Source organism: Sceloporus occidentalis, unplaced genomic scaffold (assembly GCF_023333645.1).
Source record: "Sceloporus occidentalis isolate IW3139 unplaced genomic scaffold, rSceOcc1.0.p SCAF_38, whole genome shotgun sequence".
Lineage (NCBI taxonomy): Eukaryota > Metazoa > Chordata > Lepidosauria > Squamata > Phrynosomatidae > Sceloporus > Sceloporus occidentalis.
Genome location: NW_028317018.1, coordinates 3,075,400 through 3,098,989, shown reverse-complemented (window position 1 = coordinate 3,098,989; position 23,590 = coordinate 3,075,400). Strand labels below are relative to the sequence as shown.

At 41.8% G+C, this 23,590-nt stretch overlaps 1 protein-coding gene across 1 annotated transcript in view; it reads right to left on the bottom strand.

Annotated features, from left to right (window-relative positions):
• The window catches only part of LOC149290636 (glutaminase kidney isoform, mitochondrial-like), a 36,491-nt gene that overhangs the window by 6,018 nt on the left and 6,883 nt on the right, over nucleotides 1-23,590 (bottom strand). The window contains exons 3-8 of the mRNA XM_089488382.1: nucleotides 22,700-22,758; nucleotides 21,650-21,716; nucleotides 20,870-20,920; nucleotides 20,259-20,435; nucleotides 19,939-20,070; nucleotides 19,663-19,755 (exon numbers count right to left, since the gene is read on the bottom strand). Of these exons, the coding sequence (XP_089344508.1) occupies nucleotides 19,663-19,755; nucleotides 19,939-20,070; nucleotides 20,259-20,435; nucleotides 20,870-20,920; nucleotides 21,650-21,716; nucleotides 22,700-22,758 (579 nt within the window). The remainder of the gene's footprint in view (nucleotides 1-19,662; nucleotides 19,756-19,938; nucleotides 20,071-20,258; nucleotides 20,436-20,869; nucleotides 20,921-21,649; nucleotides 21,717-22,699; nucleotides 22,759-23,590) is intronic.

Sequence of the window (23,590 nt, the reverse complement as noted above, 5' to 3'; positions counted from 1 at the left end):
CCTAAATTAACCCTAAAGACCCTGTCAACCACAACAGCCCCTAAATTAACCTTAAACATACCATTAACCACAACTGCCTCAAATTAACCCCAAACACCCCATTAACCACAGCTGCTCCTAAATTAACCCTAAACACCCCATTAACCATAGCTGCCCCTAAACACCCCATTAACCATAACTTCCCCTAAATTAACCCTAAACACCCCATTAACCATAACTGCCCCTAAATTAACTCCCACTTACCCTAACTTTCAGCAGCCCAAATATTAATTTTATACTTACAGTTAGATGAGTGTCACAGCCATGTGGTTCTGGCCTTCTGGGAGAAGGAAGGGGGCGGGGCAAGTTGTCACAGTGATTACAGGGAGGGGCTGGTAAGTAGGAGCTGCTGCTGTGAGTCAGACTAAACGGATTATATAATGAGGGGTATTTTTCAGAGCGTTTGCTCTGAAAAAACCCTCATTTTATAATCGATAATAATCGATTCAACTAATCGATAATGAAATTCGTCGGCAACGAATTTCATTATCGATTATTATCGATTTTATCGATTAGTTGTTGCAGCCCTACTTCACATACAGGTGGAGTTTCATCCATTTTTGTTTGCTAAAGTAAACTCCATATTGTGCCAATGACCACATTTTTTCGAATAAGGCAAGACTGCTTGCTATGAGGTTTTGTTTATATAATGCTCTAAAAAAGTATTTGCCGCCTTCCTGATTACTCCTATTTTTGCTTATTTGTAACATTTAAATGTTGGTTGGCTTTAAATTTAAATTTTGGTGTCTGGTTGTACCAACCTTGGCGGCAACAACCACAAAGTTTTCCGATTACTGGTAATGTCAGGACCCGGGCGAGCAGGTCTGGTAGGAGTCCATGTGCAGGGGATACGGGGGACTCTGTCTGTACTCCTTTATGCATGGTGACAGAGAGATAGGTGCAGACAAAGTAGCAGAACTGGAAAGGACGGGAGCTGAGGCAGAGAGACGGGAGCAGAGGAAGGTACGGGCTCGGGAGCTGAGGCAGAGAGACTGGAGCTGAGGCGGGTACAGGCTCGGGTGCAGGTACCGGCTCGGGTGCAGGTGCAGGCCCAGGCTCGGGTGCAGGTGCAGGCACAGGCTCGGGTGCAGGTACCGGCTCGGGTGCAGGTGCAGGCACAGGCTCGGGTGCAGGTGCAGGCACAGGCTCGGGTGCAGGTGCAGGCACAGGCTCGGGTGCAGGTGCAGGCACAGGCTCGGGTGCAGGTGCAGGCCCAGGCTCGGGTGCAGGTGCAGGCCCAGGCTCGGGTGCAGGTACCGGCTCGGGTGCAGGTGCAGGCACAGGCTCGGGTGCAGGTGCAGACATAGGCTCGGGTGCAGGTGCAGGCACAGGCTCGGGTGCAGGTGCAGGCACAGGCTCGGGTGCAGGCACAGGTACAGGCTCGGGTGCGGGCCCACTGGCAGGTAAGCCCACAGGCAGGTTCAGGCTCGGGCCCACTGGCAGGTAAGCCCACAGGCAGGTTCAGGCACAGGTACAGGCTCGGGTGCGGGCCCACTGGCAGGTAAGCCCACAGGCAGGTTTAGGTACAGGTCCAGGTACAGGTGAGGCCCACTGACAGGGCGGACGGGAACAGAGGCCCGCTGGCAGGGCCGACGGGAACGGAGGCCCACCGGGCCAGGCACGTGTACAGGTTCATGCACGGGTACGGACTTACGCTCGGGTACTGGATCATGCACGAGTACCGGCTCAGGCTCAGGCCTCGGGTTCAGGCTCAGGCCTCGGGTTCAGGCTCAGGCCTCGGGTTCAGGCTCAGGCCTCGGGTTCAGGCTCAGGCCTCGGGTTCAGGCTCAGGCCTCGGGTTCAGGCTCAGGCCTCGGGTTCAGGCTCAGGCCTCGGGTTCAGGCTCAGGCCTCGGGTTCAGGAGCAAGCTCAGATACAGGTAGCGGCTCAGAGCAAAGGCAGTCCTACAACTACAATGCCAAGGCCCTGTCTGAAGGGCAGGGCAGGTCTTTTAAAGGCAGGGCTTCACTAAGTTCATGAGGCGCAGCTGTACCTGATCATCAGGCTCTGATCACTCCAGAGGGAGGAGGGTGGCCACTAGTGGTAACTGAAGTATTAGCCTGCAGTATAATTCAGCCATGGTTCAAGCAGCAGAGAGTGGACCCTGACAGTACCCCCCTCAACAGTACCCCCCCCTCAAGGAGCGGCCTCCGGGCGTTCCTAGGATAGTGGTGTGGCAGTAGCCAATGGTGCTGAAAGCTTTTTTCACACGTAGAGCATTTTCGAAAACCTGCAGGTCACCTCGACGTACGACAGTCCCATTAGACGCCACCACACACTCTGATGACATGGCCTTAGGTGCGCTGGCCTGGGTGGTATGGGCCTTAGCCGCTGGATGCGCAGATGCGATGGTTCCGGGAAGCAATCGTCTTGTCCGACTTCTGCATTCGTCAAGGGTTAGGAATTCCCCCTGTACGCAAAGTCCCTGGCGTTGGATAATACCAGGACTGGATTGGATGGAGGCTAGAACGTAGGAGGGTGTACCAGACCTCTGATCACGCAGCAGTTGCTCGTAGCGGTTCAGGTCTTTCCTGTGCACGATTGTCCCATCGGACGCCAGACGTTACCAGGAGCCCCAAGGGAGGTTCAGGCACAGGTACAGGCTCGGGTGCGGGCCCACTGGCAGGTAAGCCCACAGGCAGGTTCAGGCACAGGTACAGGCTCGGGTGCGGGCCCACTGGCAGGTAAGCCCACAGGCAGGTTCAGGCACAGGTACAGGCTCGGGTGCGGGCCCACTGGCAGGTAAGCCCACAGGCAGGTTTAGGTACAGGTCCAGGTACAGGTGAGGCCCACTGGCAGGGCGGACGGGAACGGAGGCCCACTGGCAGGGCGGACGGGAACGGAGGCCCACTGGCAGGGCCGACGGGAACGGAGACCCACTGGCAGGGCGGACGGGAACGGAGACCCACTGGCAGGGCGGACGGGAACGGAGTACTACCGGGCCAGGCACGTGTACAGGTTCATGCACGGGTACGGACTTACGCTCGGGTACTGGATCATGCACGGGTTCAGGCACGGGCACAGGTTCGGGTTCGGGTTCGGGTTCGGGTTCAGGTTCGGGTTCGGGTTCAGGTTCAGGTTCAGGTTCAGGTTCAGGTTCAGGTTCAGGTTCAGGTTCAGGTTCAGGTTCAGGTTCAGGTTCAGGTTCAGGTTCAGGTTCAGGTTCAGGTTCAGGTTCAGGTTCAGGCACGGGCACAGAGCAAAGGCAGTCCTACAACTACAATGCCAAGGCCCTGTCTGAAGGGCAGGGCAGGTCTTTTAAAGGCAGGGCTTCACTAAGTTCATGAGGCGCAGCTGTACCTGATAATCAGGCTCTGATCACTCCAGAGGGAGGAGGGTGGCCACTAGTGGTAACTGAAGTATTAGCCTGCAGTATAATTCAGCCATGGTTCAGGCAGCAGAGAGTGGACCCTGACAGGTAACTAGTCTTTTACACCACAGTGGACAAATGTCAGGCCTTTGACTAGGCCACTCCAAAACCTTCATTTTGTTTTTTATTGAGCCTTTCAGAGGTGGAATTGCTTGTGTTCTTCGGATCTTTGTCCTCCTGCATAACCCAACTGTGCTTGAGCTTTATGTCCCAAACGGATGGCTGAACAGTCTCCTTCAGGAATGGCTTTGAAACCCTTTCCAGACTGATAGAGGTGTCAATGACCCATCTTGAATTTCTTTAGATCGTGTGCAGCTTCTTGAGACCTTTTAGCCTGCTTCACTTTGTGAGGAAGGTTATATTTGATGGATGTGTAGATTCAATAGGGCTGGTAGTAATCATGCCTGGGTGTATCTAGTGCTATTGGACCCAATTATCAATTACATTTGGGTAATTGGTTGATTTAGTAACTAAGGGGCCAATAAATTTTTCCACATACGGCCAGGCAGGGTTGGAATTGTTTTCTATACATGAAATCTTTGCTTGAAAACTGAATTTTGTGTTTACTCTAGTTATAATTTTATTAGACTGTGAGAGTCAGTGCAGTCTTCCCTCTTTCTGACCCTATAGTAAGATTGAGAGGTCCTCTCCCCCTAATTATCCCCTGAGTCCATTTGTCCCCTCATTCACTAAGCCATACCTCTCTTTTACTTACTACCTGTAGTTCCAGTAAAGATAAAAAAAAAAACACATGTTAACAGCACGTATAGATCAACTGAATAAGACATAAAAACTCTGTATTTGCAGGTATATATAAATAATGTATGGAAACATAGCATTGCAGGTAAAGATCAACAGAATAACACAAACCCCGCATTGCAGGTATAATCAACTGGAAATCACATGTAAACTCAGCACTGAAGGTATAGATCAAATAAACAACAAATGGAAACAGCACTGTAGGTATTGATCAACTCAATTAGACATACAAACCCTGTATTTGCAGGTTTAAATAAATAATGTATGGAAACATAGCATAGCGGATATAGGTCAACAGAATAACACACAAACCCAGTTTGCAGGTATAGATCAATTGGAGTTCACATAAAAACTCAGCATTAAAGGTATAGATAAAACCCCCTGAATTAAAGGCATAGATCACAGGTTGCACACCCCAAAGGCCAGCCTTGGTTTCCACATTGCCAACATAGAACCTAACAAGCACCCAAATTACACACACGTGCCATCTTTGTCCCCAAACAGCCCAGCATGAGTCAACTTTGTCCCCAAACAGCCTAGCGTACATCTTTGTCCCCAAACAGCCCACTCTGTGCCATCTTTGCCTCATAAACACCCTGTCTGTGCCACCTTGATCCTCAAGGCATAAACACCCTGCTTGTCTCATCTTTCCACAAATCAATTATACATCTATGATCCACAGACACGTTTAGTTTCTCACTAATTAACACTTTCATTTACACAATTCAATCACACAATCATTTATTCCCTCACTCTTTCACACATATTTACACATATTCATTAATGCATTCTCGCAAATTCATTATCTCACTCATTCACAATTCATCCACACATTAATTCATACTCTCACTCAGACAATTCATCCACACATGAATTCAATCTCTCATTCATTCATTCACACAATGAACCACATATTAATTCACTCTCTCATTCATTCTGACTCTTTATTTCAATATTGTTACTACTCTCCTTTCTCACTATCTACCTGTCCCCCCTTTTCTCACCATCTACCCCCTCTCCCCCTTCTCACTATCTACCCCATCTCCCCCCTTCTCACTATCTACCCCTCTCCCCCACTTCTCACTATCTACCCACTCCCTCTCCTACTTTTGCAGAAGTCCTGTGATGGGGACGCAAGGCCTCTGTCTCGCTGCTCTGTCACGGTGCATGATGCTCCACTGCTGAGCGCCAGAATATGACATTATATTCCAGCGCTGAGCATGAAATGCCGGGACCACGACCAAGACAGAGGCCTCGCGGAGGACAGTGAGGCGCTGAGTGGTTGCTGAAAACTTATTCCTGAGCGACCACTTGGCACCCCTCTCTCTCCTCGTCAATCAGTGCTTCCTCGCCGCTGCATAAAAAGGAACAAAAACTCCCCCCAAGCATTTCAATTGGGGGGCACAGCATGATGTAGGGGGGCCATGGTCCCCTCTGTCCTTTTAATATGTCTAATAACTTGCATTTGAAATATTTTAAAAGGTGGATAGTTAAAAACTTAAAAGGGTAAAGGACAATATATGGCTTATACAGTTTTTTGGTAGCAGAAAGTGGGTAGACATACAGATACAATCAGAGGTTGTAGTACTACAAGCAAAATACCGTATTTGCTCGATTATAAGACGACCCTGATTATAAGACGACCCCCCAAAATCTGAATATTAACTTAGGAAAAAAAGAAAAAGCCTGAATATAAGACGACCCCAAAGGAAAAAAGTTTTACCAGTAAATGTTAATTCATGTAAACTATTTTTTTTTCATAAAAGCTATGATTGAGAAAAATATTTTTTTTGTTTTTATTTCTTGTATTTTCCAACCTGTCCCCCAGTTACGCACATCTGCCCCCAGGCTTGCCACTCCAATATGCCACTGTGGCCCATGATATGCCTTTTAACCCTCTATATGCCACTGTGCCCCATGGTATGCCTTTTGACCCCCTATGTGCCACTCTGCCTCCAGAAATGCCTTATACCCCTATATCCAATTCTGGCATTTAGGGGGTTAACATGCATATTATGGGGCAGAGTGGCATATAGGGAGGTATAAGGCATTTCAGGAGGCAGAGTGGCATTAAGGGAGTTAAAAGGCATTGTATAGAGCACTCTGCCTCCAGAAATGCCTTATACCCCTATATGCCACTCTGGCATTTAGGGGGTTAAAAGGCATATTATGGGGCAGAGTGGCATATAGGGAGGTATAAGGTATTTCAGGAGGCAGAGTGCTCTATTAAATGCCCCCTTAAAGCCACTCCAGAAATGCCCTATGCCCCCATTTAACACACACACACCCTATACCCCCATTTAACTGACACACACACACACTCCCCCCCCCCCTCTCCCCTCTCAGCCCTCTCTTACCGGTGCTTTCATCCGGGGCAGCGGGTTGACGTCGCCATCCGCTGCAGCCGGAAGGAGGTGGAGTTGGCAGCGGGGGTTTGTATGCGTCCGTCGCGTATACTTTCCCCGGCTGTCAGAGATCAGAGTTCCCCGCACCGGTGCGGCACCGGTGCGGGGAACTCTGATCTCTGACAGACGGGGAAGGATTTGCGCGATGGACGCAGACAACCCCCGCTGCTAGCCACACCTCCTTTCGGCTGCAGCGGACGTTGTCTACGCGGATCTCGTAGACGTCAACCCGCTGCCCCGGCAATACAGCAGGAAGCACCGGTAAGTGTGTGTATGATGGGGGGGGGGTGAGACAGGAGCATCCAGGTCCCCTGCAGCGGTGCGGGGGATCTGGATCTTAGTCTCCTAATCAGACCTCTATTTGAGGTCTGATTAGAAGACGACCCCGATTAGAAGACGAGGGGTGTTTTTCAGAGCACTTGCTCTGAAAAAAACCTCGTCTTATAATCGAGCAAATACGGTAAGCTTTTTTTTTAAGTAATGGAGAGTTGAAACTTGACAAAAGTTCTGGTGATAGGGTGTCGGACACCGAGGTCCTTTCACTCACCTCAGGCTGCTCCCAGCAAGCCCGCTCTCCTCCATACTAGGCAGCATCCTCATCCTTGGCCTCAAGTACTGCATACGCTGCGGTTGGTGGCGCATTTACAAAAAAAGGCGTCGTCCACAGCCTTTGGTAGTTGCATTCCGTGCTCAGCGACATGATCAAACTGCAGCTGGCGGGGGGTTGTGTCTTGCTTCTGATGGTCTGCCCTCATTTGCTGAACAGCTCATGATGCTGGAGAAGGGATGTCTCTGGTAGTCTTATCCTACAACTAGTAGAAGGACCCTTCTACCTACTGCCTTATGAAATGCTGCTCTCCCTTCGTTCCATGCTTTAGTGTTGCCAAGCTTGACTTACTTTACTTGACCTCCTGGATTTTCACCTTTGGCTTGCTACTTAAACTATCCTGTCCCCTGTTCCAGGATCTTGGCTTGTTAACCCTTTTGTGATCCTGTGCCACCTGCTTTAACTCCCAACACAGTCCTAACATAGGGAGTTCCATAGATATGAAGCAGTGAGGAAGAATATCATTGGCCAGCACGGTTCAGTGTTAAAGGAGTAGAAAGACATTCACTATGAATGGGGCATAGAGGGCCTGTAGGTATATAGCAGGATATAAGAGATGAAATATAGGATATGGTAAGTGCTGAAGAGTTTTAAAGGCAAGAAGGAGAATTTCGAAGGTGATGCACTGTTTTATAGGAAGCCAAGGCAATGGTGTTTATTGTGGGTTAGCGGTCTTCAGGAGGAAAGAGTATTCTGGCGGGAACTCATTGTAGTTGTGAAGGCATTGTACAAGAGATACATGGAAAGCAGTCCCACCAATGAGTTAGTTTACGTAGGAAATGATTAGTGCATGCATCAGTAAAACAAGAGAGAAATGGGCTAATTTTGGTGACATTTTTAAAATAAAAATAAAGAAGTTTTAGCTACTTCCTTATTGTGAGATGTAAATGAAAGATATTAATCCACCGTAAGGCTGAAGTGAAGTGTAAGGAAGGATTTAGGTGAAACAAATAAATACATTAGTACATGATATATTACATTTTGAGTCATTGGTCGCTCATCCAGGAAGAGACAGCTGTGGGGCAAGCTGTAACGTTATGTTGAATGTCTGGAGAAAGCAAGGGTGTGCATAGATGGATTTAGGCATCATCTATATAAACCGAAGAGGTAATGACTGCATATGATTCATCTCGGAAAAGTGACATTTGGTGAAGCTAGGAAGAGGATTGTCTGGTTTGATGCTATTAAAATGTCCATGTGGTTCAGAATAAAACTTAGCTTATTGTCTATACCAGTGGTCTTTGTATCCGGGGACATTTAGAAATGTTTTGGTCCCATTGGACAACCTTTTTTTCCAGCACATGTGGTCTTAAAAATGTGTATATATATACATGCATGTAAGTTCTAGTTTAAGTATGGTAAAATACAAATTTTTATTGTTTTTCTGGTAACAGCACGACAAAATACCAATATCATTTTGCAGCAAGACAATGGAAGTTAGTTTGCTGGAACAGTGGTAGGCAAAACCACCAGTGCCAAAGTTCAGAACTGGACCCCAATAGCAATAACAAGCTGGCACCTAAATGTGCCAGCGAGCCAAAAAAAGTATTATTTGGAAACAAACTTCTTCTGCTTCGCCTATGTTTTGGGTTCCAACAAATTCTCCTGGTTAGATCACAATTTTGCAAATACTGAGTTAAACTGAAAAATAGCATATGTGCAGGCAACAGACAGGGTAGTTTTATTGTAGGAGAGTCTGCACTCCTACGTATATATATATGTATGTGAGATGGAAAAGTGTGAGTACATACATATATGTGCATGGTATACAACATGGCTTTGTGAATTGGTAGCCAAATCATTCTAGTATCATGGATACAGCAATCTCTGTGAAGGATACTTGAATGCAGTGTGGGCAAAAATAGGCACAATTCAGAATCTAAAACATCAGCACAGTATTATAAAAACATGGCTGTCTGCTACTCAGTATAAAATAACACAGCATGTAATAGTGGATGTGTCATCTGTCTGCAAACAATGGTTTGGCAAGCTGAGCACGAGTTCAATAGATGACTCATTAAAACAGGATGTGAGCTCTTAGCAGTCTGTTAACTTTCCTTATCTTCTGGAACATCCTTTTTTTCTTATGATCAATCTGATTTTTGACCACTAAAGGTTACAGTAAGACCTTGTGCATATGGCTATTCTTTTCCTGCAAAACTATGTGAATAGTTTATTCAGAATGTAAGAAGGATAAACATTACACATAGCATAAAATAAATAGAAAATGAAACACCAAAAATAATGGTTTTGGTACAAACAAAAACCAAAATTATATGTATAGAACAATATATATATATTGGGTGGAGCTGTGGTGTACTGCATACAGCTCGGCAGGAAAACATAATCCGTATGAAAAGATAATACTACTGTGCACAAGCCTCGAACACTCAATAAAAAAATATGCTGGTTTAAATGACATCAGCAATGATCTTAGAGAAGTAATTGTTGCTGCCCATCAATCTGGGAAACGTTATAAGGTCATTTCCAAACAATTTTAAGTCCATCATTTTACAGTGTGAAAGATTATTCAAAAGTAGAAAACATTCAAGACAGCTGCCCATCTTCCCAGAAGTAAATGTCACCCAAGGACAGACCATGCAAAGCTTAACCCCTTAATGACAATTGCCGGTCCTGGCACGGCACGGCAAAGCATGTGCTTTACGACAATTGACGTGCCAGGACCGGCACGTCTTTAAACGGGTGCAGAAAGCGATCTACTATCGCTTTCTGCACCCAAAAAGCGTTGCTGAATGCCTCGACCTCGAGGCATTCAGCAACGCCGCGATCGGCACGAAGGGGCCATCTCTGGCCCCTCCACGGGGCGTCAACATCCGCCATACTTTGTATGGCGGCGGACGCCCGTTTTAAAAGCGTTTAGGAGGCGATCGACGATCGCCTCCTAAACTTAAATGGTGTCGCTGGAATGCCTCGATCAGGAGGCATCCAGCGACACCAAACACTAACCTTTTGATGGGCTGTGACCGCTCCGGAGAGCGGTCACAGCCGCAGCTGCCGGCAATCTTCGCCATCAAGGAAGATGGCCGCCGACCTGGAACAGGAACCACAAATTTTAAAAGTTCGCTAGATGGTCCAGACCATCTAGAGAACTTTGGCTCCACTTGCAGGTTGAATACAGGTACTGCATTCACCATGCAAGTCAATGGAAGCCAGCTTTCTAATCACAGTGTGATTAGTAAAAATAAATTAAAAAATAAAATAAAATTTATAATAATTAGAAAAAAAATAGTAAAAAACTAGTAAAATGTAAAAATCATTTCCCACTGATGTCACTATCAGGGGAACCTCCAAGTTGAAAAAAAATGTTAAATTTTTTTTTTAAAAAAGACAAAAAAAAAATATATATATATAAAAAATATATTTTTGTGAGCAAGTCCTAAAATTAGCATATTAGCTTAAAACAATTCTCGCATGGAAAGAGTTAAAATACTGGCATATTAAATGCCCGTGGGGTGTCTACTTTTAAAAAATGTATGATTTGATGGGGTAAATTGAATGGGCCAGGTTCAACAACGTCCCAATTAACAAGGGGGGAAGGATGGCCACACATCTAATTTCCAATTAGAAAAATGCACACGTACCAAATGTGGCCTTTTAGTTCCCCCCAAAAAATGACACACCCATGCATGTGGGGTATCACTGCACTCAGGAGATGTTGCTGAACACATTATGGGGTGTCGTGTGACAGCGGCATATACCAGGAGCTGTAAATTCATACATAAAGTAGGTGTGTGTGGGGAAAAATACACACACAAAAATATTACTGCAAACTTTGAAAAAATGCTGGTGGTAAAATATGTGCATGCAAAGAGTTAAAATACCAGCATTTAAAATACCCTGTGGTGTCTAGTTTTGAAAAATATATGGTTTTGTTGGGCACACTGAAATGGCCCGGCTCAAAGATGTACCAAATAGGGCATGGGCAGTGGATCCCAAATGCCAAAGTTCAACATTGAAAAAAGCGCATGCCCCAAATGTGGCCCTTTTGCCCCAAAACAGCCAGGCAAAATCATTCATGTGAGGTATCGCTGTACTCAGGAGATGTTGCTGAACACATATTGGGGTGTTTTGTGATAGTGACATATACGAGAACATTTTAATTCATACCTGAATTAAAATGTGTGTGGAAAACCAAATGCAAAAAAATGACTACCACAAAGTTTGACAAAGACTGGTGGTAGATATGGTGCATGGAAAGAGTTAAAATACTAGCATTTGAAATACCCTGGGGTGTCTAGTTTTCAAAAATATATGGGTTTATTGGGCACACTGAAATGGCCCGGCTCAAAGATGTACCAAATAGGGCATGGGCAGTGGATCCCCAAATGCCAAAGTTCAACATTGAAAAATGCGCATACCCCAAATGTGGCCCTTTTGCCCCCAAACAGCCAGGCAAAATCATTCATGTGGGGTATCGCTGCGCTCAGGAGATGTTGCTGAACACATATTGGGGTGTTTTGTGATAGTGACATAAACTAGAACATTTTAATTCATACCTGAAGTAAAATGTGTGTGACAAAACAAATGCAAAAAAATGACTACCATAAAGTTTGACAAAGCCTGGTGGTAGATATGGTGCATGGAAAGAGTTAAAATACTAGCATTTGGAATACCCTGGGCTGTCTAGTTTTCAAAAATATATGACTTGATGGGGTAAATTGCATTGGCCGGGTTCAAAGATACCCGAAATGGCACATGGGGGGAAGAATTACCAGATTTGGAAAAAATGGCTTTGAAATAGCAAAACGCTACCTGTACTTATTGCCCCATAATGGGTAGAAAAAAGCAAAAAAACATAAAAACATTGGGTATTTCTAAACTCAGGACAAATAGTAGAATCTATTTAGCAGGTTTTTTCATTACCTTTTATAGATGAGTAAAAGATTTTTCAACTAAAAGTTAGAAACAGTCATTTTTTTCTAAATTTTTCACCATATTTTATAATTTTTTTAATAGTAAATAATATGATACAATCAAAACAATGTCATCTAAAGAAATCCCTTCTTGTCCTGAAAAAAACAATATCTAATGTGTGTGGGTTCAGTAAACGGGAAAGAAGAAAATTACAGCTAAACACGAGCAGCGCAGAAATGTTAAAAAGGCCATTGTCACAAAGGGTGCAAAAAGTAAAATCAGCCTTTGTCTCGAAGGGGTTAAAGAAACTGCACAAATACCAAGAGTTACAGCTCAGGCTCTACAGGTCTCAGTACAAGAAAAAAAGACTCAAATGTGCTTTGTTTGGAAGCCTCTTCTCTCTAAAAAGAACACAAAGTTGCATCTGAACAAACTACAAGACTTCTGGAACAATGTCCTTTGGACAGACAAGACCAAAGTGGAGTTCTTTTGACGTAATGCACAGCGTCACGTTTGGTGATATGCTTTGTTTTGGTTATCACCACAAACACCTCATAACAACTGTCAAACACGGTGGTGGAGGGGTGATGATTTGGGCTTGTTTAGCAGCCACAGGACCTAAGAACCTTGCAGTCATTGAGTCGACCATGAATTCAACTGTATACCAAAGTATTCTAGAGTCAAATGTGAGGCCATCTATCCGACATCTAAAGTATGGCAGAAATTGAGTCATGCAACAGGACAACGATCTTAAGCACGCCAGCAAACCTCCAACAGAAAGGCTGAAAAAGAAGAGATGGTGTTGCAATAGCCCATTCAAAGTTTAGACCTCAACCCAACAAATGCATGCAAACCTCAATAAACCAAAGCAACATCGTAAAGGAGAGTGTGCCATAAATCCTCCGCAACAATGTGAGAGACTGATCCAAAAAATGATTACATCAAGTTACTGCTGCTAAAGATGGTTCTGCAAGCTATTGAATCATAAGGCGTACTTAGTTTTTCACACATGGCTTTCCGAATTTGGCTTTTATTGTTGTTGAATAAATCATTACAGGGTGTAATATATCATGTGTTGCTGTTCATCTGAGGTTGTATTTACCTCATTTTAGACCTGCTAAGGAACAGATGATAGTTACGCTCTGTAAAACCATAGAATTCAAACGCGACTGTAAGTCTGTTGGTCCAAGAGAAGGTGACATTTTCTGTTATTTGAGCAACAAAAAAAAATTAGCCACATAAGCTTTTGTGATCACAGAAGTCTTTTGATTAATGGAAGAACCCTTCCATCTTTTTCTATGTTGGCCCGATAAAGGTATCTCCTCTGACTACAGACTATGTTTATTTGTAATTAAAACTAAACCATTTAGGACCACAGTTAATGTCGAATACAGAATCAGAGCATTTATAACACTTTTGCAGTATCTTGACAGTAGACACAGGGTTTGCATTTTTGGTCACTAGATCACACAGGGAAAAAAGGAAGGGCTGTGATGAATAAAAGAAACATGGTTGTAATCATAATATCTTCAATGTAACTAGTTATTTATTAATATATTTTTTGTTGGGATATACAATTTTTATTTATTACACTTATCCTTATCAAGTTATACAAGCCTAGAGATGGCCAAAGATTTGTTAGCAAGCATCATTTTGTTAAAATCATTCCCACTTTGCACCACTGTTGCTGACCAATTCATAACCTGAGCAGTGGGTCTACAATCAATTCCTCTGATTGCTTCTATGACAAATCAAATGCACAGACAATGTCAGATGACAAAAGCACTGCCTTTGTCTTTCTCCTTCTTACTGTGATTGTGAGCATTAACATGTAGTATGACAGCTGTAAAGTATTTGCAATCATTTTGTTTTATTTCTGCACCAGCTATAAAACCAAACCAGTAATAACTATAAGGCCTGTTTATACTCAGGGCGCTTTCAATTTGCCTTCGATATAGCAGATATTATTTTATTTGGAAAAAAGTTCCTTATTTTTCCAGAAAGACTGATGTTGGGTGCATGAGTAGCAGAAAGACAGAGGTGGTTCTGCCACTTTACAATCTCACCTAGCGTATTGTGTACAGTTCTGGAGACCCCATCTCCCGATGGATATTGACACATTGGAGTTCAGAGGAGGGCTACAGAAATGGTTAATGGTTTAATGAATGAAAAATATCAGGGAAGACTAAGGGATCTTAATATGTATAGCTGTACAGAAAATGAGAGGTGAGATTTAATTACATTAATGAATTTAATAGTTTGAAGTTTATTTCAAAGGAGAAATGTTTGAACAAGAGGCCATAGTCAAAACTGTAAGGGTCAGAGGTTTAGATGTAATGCAAGGAAGTTTTATTGTACCGAGAGGGTGGAAGGTGAATGCAACAGCCTCCCATCAAGAGTGTTAACTAATACAGAGAGGAAATTTACACATGCATGAGACAGACATGAGGCCATCCTGAATTTTAAGACAAGACCAAGGACTGACTAAGGTCTGAGTCTCAGGAAAAATGGGCAAACTTGATAGGTCAATTCTACGTTTCTATTAATGCAGACTGTGCATAAAAGGCCACTTTGCCTATGATCACCAGTGGGAAGTCATACCTCTGTAAGAAGACTACAATAGTAGCAGAAATGTTATTGTTGTGCAAATTAGTTGTAAAGATTTACACAAGGTTCTTGGCTTCTTTTCTTTTATTGTACTAACAGGGTATGTGAAAAAATGTTTGCATCTACACCCCATATGTATATCCAGGATTGGACTCATCTATGTAAATTTGGAAAAAAATGGAAATATAGGGAGTGATGCAGCTATGGAGATAATTACAAAATGTTACAAGCCATGGCTATGAGGTGTTTGCCCAATCTTTACTCTATGATCAGGGTAACAAGATTTCATCTACAGTTCCTCTGTTTAAACAGACAACTGCAATAAAGTGAACAGCCTGTAACTAGTAACTATGTAGTGAAATGAACACAAATACAACAAAATGAGCTTTAAATATGTTTATTGAACAATAAAAAAGCATGCTGGTAAATAAAGGTGTATAAATAAAATACATGGAAATGCAAAGGAAAAAAAAGACACAAATTTGCTATAAAATGTACAACAGACACCCAAAGAAAAAATCAATGCGTTTCTCTATACATGTGTATACATACAGAGAGACACATGCACACAAAACCACACTCGCACTGCGTATAACCATTTTTTACATTTCAAATGAAATGCACAGACAAAAGGAGAAACAATGAAATACTTGAATATCAAGATAAAGACAGTTTATAGGCAAAGCAGAACATCACCCAATTTAATACAAGTAAAACTTATTTGTTACATATATATATACACAAGACATTCGGCTTTCGTATTTTTGGTTGTTGTGGATTGAAAGAGGTCCTATTTACAAACCTATATTATAAACGTTTATCAACTGATACACATGTGCATGTACCGAATACTTTTGTGGGGCTGATCATACTTCTACAAGATATCATGTAACATATCATTTATATATTCTTATAGTTAGAATCCTGCCAGCATCTCTTAAGTTAATATTGTTGGTACATAATACCTACAACACCTCAAACTTGGTTTCTTAAAAGAAGAAATATTGCATTTTTGGGACAAGCCAAGCAAATCCTATATCCTTGAACAGGCACTGATAAGTGTTAATGTTCCTTACAACTCGTTATCTTCACCAGTGATGTAACCAAAAAGATGCTGGGGGCACCACTGCATTACTTACGGTGGGGCCCCCCAAGCTACTCCTATGCAAACAGTAACATACACACTAACACGCTGTCACATCGCTACACACACATTAACATACTTACACATAGTTACATAATAACATACACACACAGTAACATTTACACCCATGCTAACATACCTACACAGACACACATAGTAACATACCGACACACTAACATACACACAGTAACCTACTAACATACTTACACATAGTGTGCATGACCCGAGGTGGAGAGGGGCTGCTCTGGCATTGGGGGTCTACCTGGACAAGAATCTACTCTTTCTTTGTGAATCTGGATCGCAGGTTTGTTTTGTAATAAGGCAGCGTCTTGTTCAAATAAGTTATCTAGAATTCTAAAGATTCTTTTACAATCAGAGCATTTGGCAAAATGCGTGCTTTTAATTCAATTTTGCACAGTAATCACTTGCATACAAACAATGCTGCCATCTACCATATGACCCATACTTTACTGTTCCCTTCAGTATTACTGCATTAACAGAAAAAAACCCTCTCCTTTCGTAGTCTGTTTCTAGATTAGACAGCCCTTTGACGCAAATGGATTGACCGTCACACCACCTGTCAATACATACCTTCATAAATACCAACCCTAAACATGTCAAACAATCAAAGCACCACTAAGAAGTGGGCAAGAGATAAAGGCAGTTCTCGTGTGGATGTCTGGATGACAAACACATACAGAACAAACACATTTCTACATAAAACAGCATATATTCAGCCTTTTACTGCAGCTTCCCAATTGCATACTAAGCAATATAGCTGGAATGGTTAAATAAGTAGTAAGCAAGCAGAAATAAATATGTCACATGTTATATATATACAGATTGCCTGGTCAAAATGTCACATTACATATGGTTTGTCATTTTGTTTTAATATTATTAATCTTTAATATTAACTCAGCTTGTGGAGGTGGACATAAAAACAATCATGTTTGTTTCAGGATACATCCGCAAATACCAATATTGGGACGTGCAGTAGGATTGTGGGAATTTTGGTCACCTGGCTCCTGGTAACATATCTGATGATGCGTTTATACCCAAAGGTTATTCGGGCACTGCCAATCTCATGTACTTTCAAATTAAAACAATGCAAGAGACCAACATCTTTGACGGGATTGTCATGAATTCTATGAATCTCTAAAATCGCTATTCCAACTGCGCCGGACTATAGAAATGAGAGTCATCATAGGATTAAATAGGAATGTTTTGACCAGACAACGTGCATATACATTGTTTACAAGTTATATGAATACATGCATTTGGTTATACTATTGCTTCACAAAAGCAAACATACCATAAGGCAGTATATAAATGCAGTAAATGATTCTGAATATGACCTGTCTTGTACACTTGTATAACTGGATCTAGCGTATAATGTATATGAGAAAACAAAACCTATGCAACATTAGATATAGCTACATTAATTCACTAAAACTGCCTACTGAAGTAGAGTTTATAGCGGCAAAGTCAGCAAAACAATTAGCGCTCCTGCTCTTTACTTATCTCCATCCAACTTTTATAAGGTTTGCCCGAACTTTGCAAACAAAGTGATGAAATAATTTAATGGGGAGAACACATCCGGAGAACTGGAAATTAAGAGATTTTTGTACTTGGTGGGAGACATTTGGTTACATGCACACTTAGGGTACAGAAACTGTCCTATTATAGTCACAAACAAATGTACTGCAGAAACAACTGAATCGTTAATTGTCGCTCAGCCGTTAATTACCATAGTGCCAGCAGATTACATTGGCCTTTGCTGAGTCCATTGGTTCTTATCTGCCATCAAGTTGGACTATTGTATGCTTCATACATTTTTCTTTATATCTATTAGAAAATAAAACTATCCTTAGTTTTGCTTTTTTATTTACAAAAGATAACACATGATGTAAACCACCAGGTATATTTTATATAAACATACAGCATGTCTTGTAAAATACAAGAAAAGGCTGGTTGCTGAAATTGAGCTAGTACAAGTTAGCGCTGGTTTCTACTCCTGTAGCTAATCATTAAATAGCAGCGCATAAGCACAGCTTAGAATAGGTATATGCATTTCCATCTACCATTGTAACAGATCTACTTTAATATATATATTTATAAATAAGTCTGGTGTTAATGCATGCATTAGACAGGACAGTTTTAGAGCAATACATTTTCAGCGATGAATACCGGGACACTTATTAATCACCCATTGTATGGTTGCGGTTATGGACAAATTCCCTGCCGTGACATTAAATGCAGGCCTTCGCCAAAGCAAATAATTTGAGCCATCACACTACTAGTTTACATTTGTAGGGATTGGTTTCTCTTGTCCCCATGAAACATTTGGAGTTAACATTTCTAACAATAAGGCACCAGTTTTTTGTGTGGTTGTTTCATGTAAGAACCATCCTCCATCTTGACAATACTTTGGTTCGCTTCTTATCATGCAACAACATTTCTAAAGGGTAATAAATACTGTGCAACTCCCTAAGTAACACACATTCTTTCCCGTCATCTTGAAGCACACACCTCATCCGCACAGACAAATTTAGGCATTAGGTACCAACCAAACTCTGCATTATCAAAGTAAACTGAGCTGGTCAATCAACATAATTCAATCAACAACACGACTTAAAGTCCTGTTAGGTATTTAATCTTACTCCAGATTGGGCTGGGGAAAGTAGCACGATAGGGTGCTAACATACACCAAAAAAACATAAAATAAATAGGCGTTGCAAGTAGTTTCCTTGAGAAACCAGTGATTTCTTAACATACAACAATGCTTTCTGAAACCAGAGCGAATGCCTTTAGTTTCTGTCTCCCAGGCTTTCCATTCTATACACTACGGTGGTGGATGTGTCCTCTGTGGATTCAGGAGATATTTTTTTCCAAACCGTGTCTTTTAGAGCAAGCTCCTGTTGCAGTTGTTCATAGTCCAATGGTCCATACGAAAGCTGGTTCTTCAAGCAACACACACACATAATTCATTAGTGAACTGCAGTGATTCCATAAACCAAGACTTCACGGCGCTCGCGAAGCACATACTAGTTAAGTCCCACACACATTAGCCAGGTTATCGGAAAGCAGAAGGCATGAGATTGGAAGTAGCATCGACGCCAAGCAAAGTATACATTCATGCAACATGGATTTAAAACACCGTGCTGGGTACAGGCACTGTACTTGGTAATATTACCTTTCATTGTTTTCTAACAGTGTCAGAATACATAGTTTGATATTTCAGATGTACCAAGTCAGCAAGTTGGTAGTTAGCTACTATGCCCTCTACACTACATAAATCACACTGTTCACTTTGTGTACCTAAAGTACTGAGGGGCAAGATGCACTCACCTTCTCTGGCCCTGTAGTGGCTAATACCTTCTAAATGTCCGAAGAGTTAATATAGTTTAACCAAACCGTCACTTATGATTTCATACAAAAAATATTATGTTGCTGGTGAGAAAATTTGGATCAACCTTTTGCATGCAAGCAGGTTAAACCTTTGCAGTGTGGCGTGATCCAATCCAGCAATTAAATGGTTAATAAATTGACACTGCACACGGATTTGTTCAACCAACATCAGAACTGTTGAATACCTACACAGATATATGAATATTTTCCTGGTAGCAAGGAAAGCTTGTTATACTCAGCAAAAAGTAAAGTAAATAATCATATTAGTAAATAGGCTTTTTTTCCAAAAGGAAATCGTAATATTTGTCAATATTTTAGTGAATCAAATATTACGGTCTAGAGAATTCCAGCTGTATTAAGTGACACACACAGGGTGTAGGATTGTGTTAGGAATCAGTGTGAAAAACAGCATTCATGAACTAGTTCAAGAAATGAGAACTGAACTTACCCGTTGGTCACCACCTTCTCTACGTGGATCAAGTTTCTTTGCAAAGTGTCTTAGGTTATCATAGTTATGGAAATTGCACAGAGATACCAAATCCTGAGAACAAAGATAAAATGAAATCAGTATTATTCTTAGGATTGTTTAAAATAGCATCTGATTGACTGACTATGGCAACCAAAAGGTTTAGTGAATAAACCTAGCCAGGTTTAAAAATGGCGCTTTCCTGCAAGTACCATTACTGATTTGTTGTATAGCAAGTCCATGGATCCACGCACACACCTGACAGAACTGAATGCCACGGACACTGTTCCCCAGTTTATCCAGAGGAGGAGACCAGAACATCATGCCCATGACATTGGGGACAACAAGTAGGATTCCACCAGACACTCCAGATTTGGCTGGCAGGCCCACCTGCAAGAAAGAAGTACAAATATTGACATTTTTGCTACATAAACCCGGCTTGTACCAAAAACATTATGTTTTTTTTTCAGTAAATAGAGAATGCATACATCTAGGTAGATTGGGGTCTATTACTGACCTTAACATATTTTTTTTAAATAACAAAGACACAAATTGATTACTCTGTGAAAGCCTCTTACATGAAACGCAAACTGTCCCGAGAAGTCATACATTCCACAAGAGTGCATTAAACTTAAAGTGTTTCTGACGGCTTCTGGACTCAGGACCCTCTCGCCAGTTATTGGGCAGAATCCCCCATTGGCCAGTGTGGCAGCCATGACACTGGCAGATTCACATGTCACTTCAATGGAGCATAACTAAACAGAGGGGGAGAAAAAGACAGCACAAGATCAGGGTGGACTTTTCTAAACATGTGTACTTAAGTGAATAGTTCATCTTTATATATAAAACTATTTCCGGAATAGTGCCTTGCCATTGAATCACCAGAACGAAGTTGAAGTCTAGAAAGCATTAGACTGATAAGATAATACATTAATTCTCATTTTTTAAATAATGGTGCCTACGGCAAAAAGTTTTACATGTGCCACTGAGAAGCATTCTTCAAATCGGTAAGCTTGCGAGCAGGGCTCCCTCCACCTAATGTATCGGTTTGTCTTAGTCTGTCAATTCTTGTCTTGTCATACCCCTTGAATTTATGTATTGTATTAAGGGCTGCATAGATTGTTGGCGCTATATAAAGAAAAGATAATAATAATAATAATAATAAATAGTGGTGGTTTCGATTTCTTACCTGGAAATAAAAGTCTAGCGTTGCAACCATATCAGCATGCTCAGGGAAACACTAGGATTCAAAAAACAAAACAATATTCATCTTAAACTCAGTACAATCAATAGTCTTGTGGCTAAATTATCAGTCTGAATTGAGGAAATCCAGTTATTCGCTATAGCAACTAAAACAAAATTCTAATCGCTATTCATGTTTCTAAATATAGTCAGTCTAGATTCTACAAAACATGAGATCCTGTTCAAATCCTTTAATCCATAATTGTACAATGAATTGTCCATAAGACCCGACCAGTACAGAATTTCAGTATCCTCATTACCAGCGAGTCATTACATTTGACAAATTTAGCCCTTTAAACTGACAAATGGAACCACTAGGATACCTTTCTGCCTTTAACCAAAATGTGTTGACAGAAGACACATTATAAGAGCTACCACAGGTGTTACACAGGGTTCACAATTCCATTTCAACCGAAATTAACTGCAGATGACAGGGGGGGGGGGATTGCAAGGATTCTCAGTCTCTGGGGGCTCTAATGGGTCTGAAAATGCTTTACAGACACAGGCCATCTCGGCAGCAAACAGGTAAGTTTTAAATCTTAAGAGAATAATTGTGCACACCTTACTTTTAAGATAACTAAGGTTTGCTTAATCATTTTTAGAAGAAAATAAAAAAAAAACGTAAAAAGTTTAGTGACACTCTTCGAAATGCCAAACACACATCTTTATGAAATAAATAAAAAATGTAAGAGTTGTAATAGAATTTGAAAAAAAATAAAAAGGAAACCTTTTTCTCCTTTAAGTAATATCCAATAGCAAAGTTGCGGTCACCACTTTCTCTCTCCGACTGGAAACTAAAATAAAAAATAGACATATGTATTAACAAATGCTGTAAAAGGCAATGAAATAATTAACACATTTTAATTTAAATATATTTATTTATCAGTTTCTATAGCAAGAATAGCATTTTATATGTATTACAAAATATATTTCTGGGCTACGTGCCAATAGCAAAGCTGTTGAGGAAGGTTCACACAATTTCAATAACTTGCAATACATGTGGGTGTCAGAATGCTAGTCATCGGTTACATTACAAGGACACAGAGGGAGTAAATGGTTTGTTGACACCGTTTAGTAAAAAATAGGAACAGATGTTTTAATGGGCATAAATAATTCATGCCACAGCCAATGAACCCTTTGCTATTCCACACTTTTTAATTTACCGATATAGGTTTAAATATAATGACTCATGTATTTCTCGGGGGTAATATAAAATCGTCACCCATGGCCATGTAGCTTGTTATCAATTCATGACTAAATGTCCAAGTTCTTCAAAAAAAGAAGAATCTCAGCCTTAAACAATGTAAAAAGCCACCAGTTTTCACATGGGATAAATGGGGCAGCAGCCAGAACAACCCTCTGCGTTATGGATTTTTTATGAAATCTACACGTATTTAGCTTTGTCCACGATGTTGCTCGCATATAAAGTATAGTTTTGACATCACATGTGCGCAATGAGCATACCTGGGCACTTCCAAGCAACCTGAAGCCCTCGCACTTTGGGTAGTCTGATGATGTCGGTAGGCGGGGCGGTTGCATAGTGGGCTGGGCCAGTGGCATTGAAGGCGGGACTAGCCGCAAATGCTATATATTTGTTTGGTGCTGGGATGGGGAATTTTTATATGACTTTTTCATAAAAAAGGGCATTTCTTTAGATCGTCAGTGAATTGTAAAGCATTGCAAAACTTACGACTATGTAGTTAATTAAATATTTTACTATATAAATTGTGAATTAGAATAGCAAGAAAAAAAACTTGAAAGCATGCTCAAGACTTACGTTGCATTACTAAATCCAACATATTCATTTCCAGCCATTTTATTAAGGAACTGCATGACCTACATAGAAAAACATCTTTAATTGGGAGAGGCAAATATATACAAACAAAAAGTAAAATAAAACAAATTTTTACTTAACAGAAGATTTCTGTCAGCCAAACGTCAAGAAAGTAATCAACATAGGACACTTTACCATAAACCTTTAAAAGAGAGAGATAGACAGACTGAGACCTTACGTCTGCCTACACTAAAAAGTCTAGATGTTTCATGCAAACTTTCCCAGGATCCTTCAGTTAAGACTACATTAGACCCAAGCTGTTAGTCCATTTAGGAGGTTGTAATATGCTTTCTGGACTCTGCCTGTGATGGCCAGAGTCCATCTATTAATACTCATATTCTAAAATAAAAAACCCAGAAAAGCGGTGCGTGCATATGTATTCACCTCCTTGCTATGAAGCCCCTAAATAAGATCTGGCGCAACCAATTACTAGACTTGGGCACCAGGGGGCTCTTCGTGTTCGTCTTCGTGCTCGTCTTCGGGGGGAAAAAAATTATTCGTATTCCGCGAATATTCGCCTGTTCCTGTCTTCTCTTCGGGCGAATATTCGTGGACATTCTTAGTGTTCGGTTTTTCTTCGTTTAAGGGGTTAATACGGGGTTAACGCGTACCGCAGCAGCTCTGGCGCCAGGAGTTTAAATGTCCGTATGAGCAACTCTATTGGTCGTCAGCAGGGGGCTCGTCTGCCAATGGGGCAGCCTTCTGGCGACCAATAGGGTCGCTCGTACAGACTGTTAAACTCCTGGTGCCGTAACTTACCCTGCAGATCCCACTGGCCTCCCTGTTCTATCAGTTAAATATCCGTTCGAGAGACCAATAAAGTCACTCGTACGG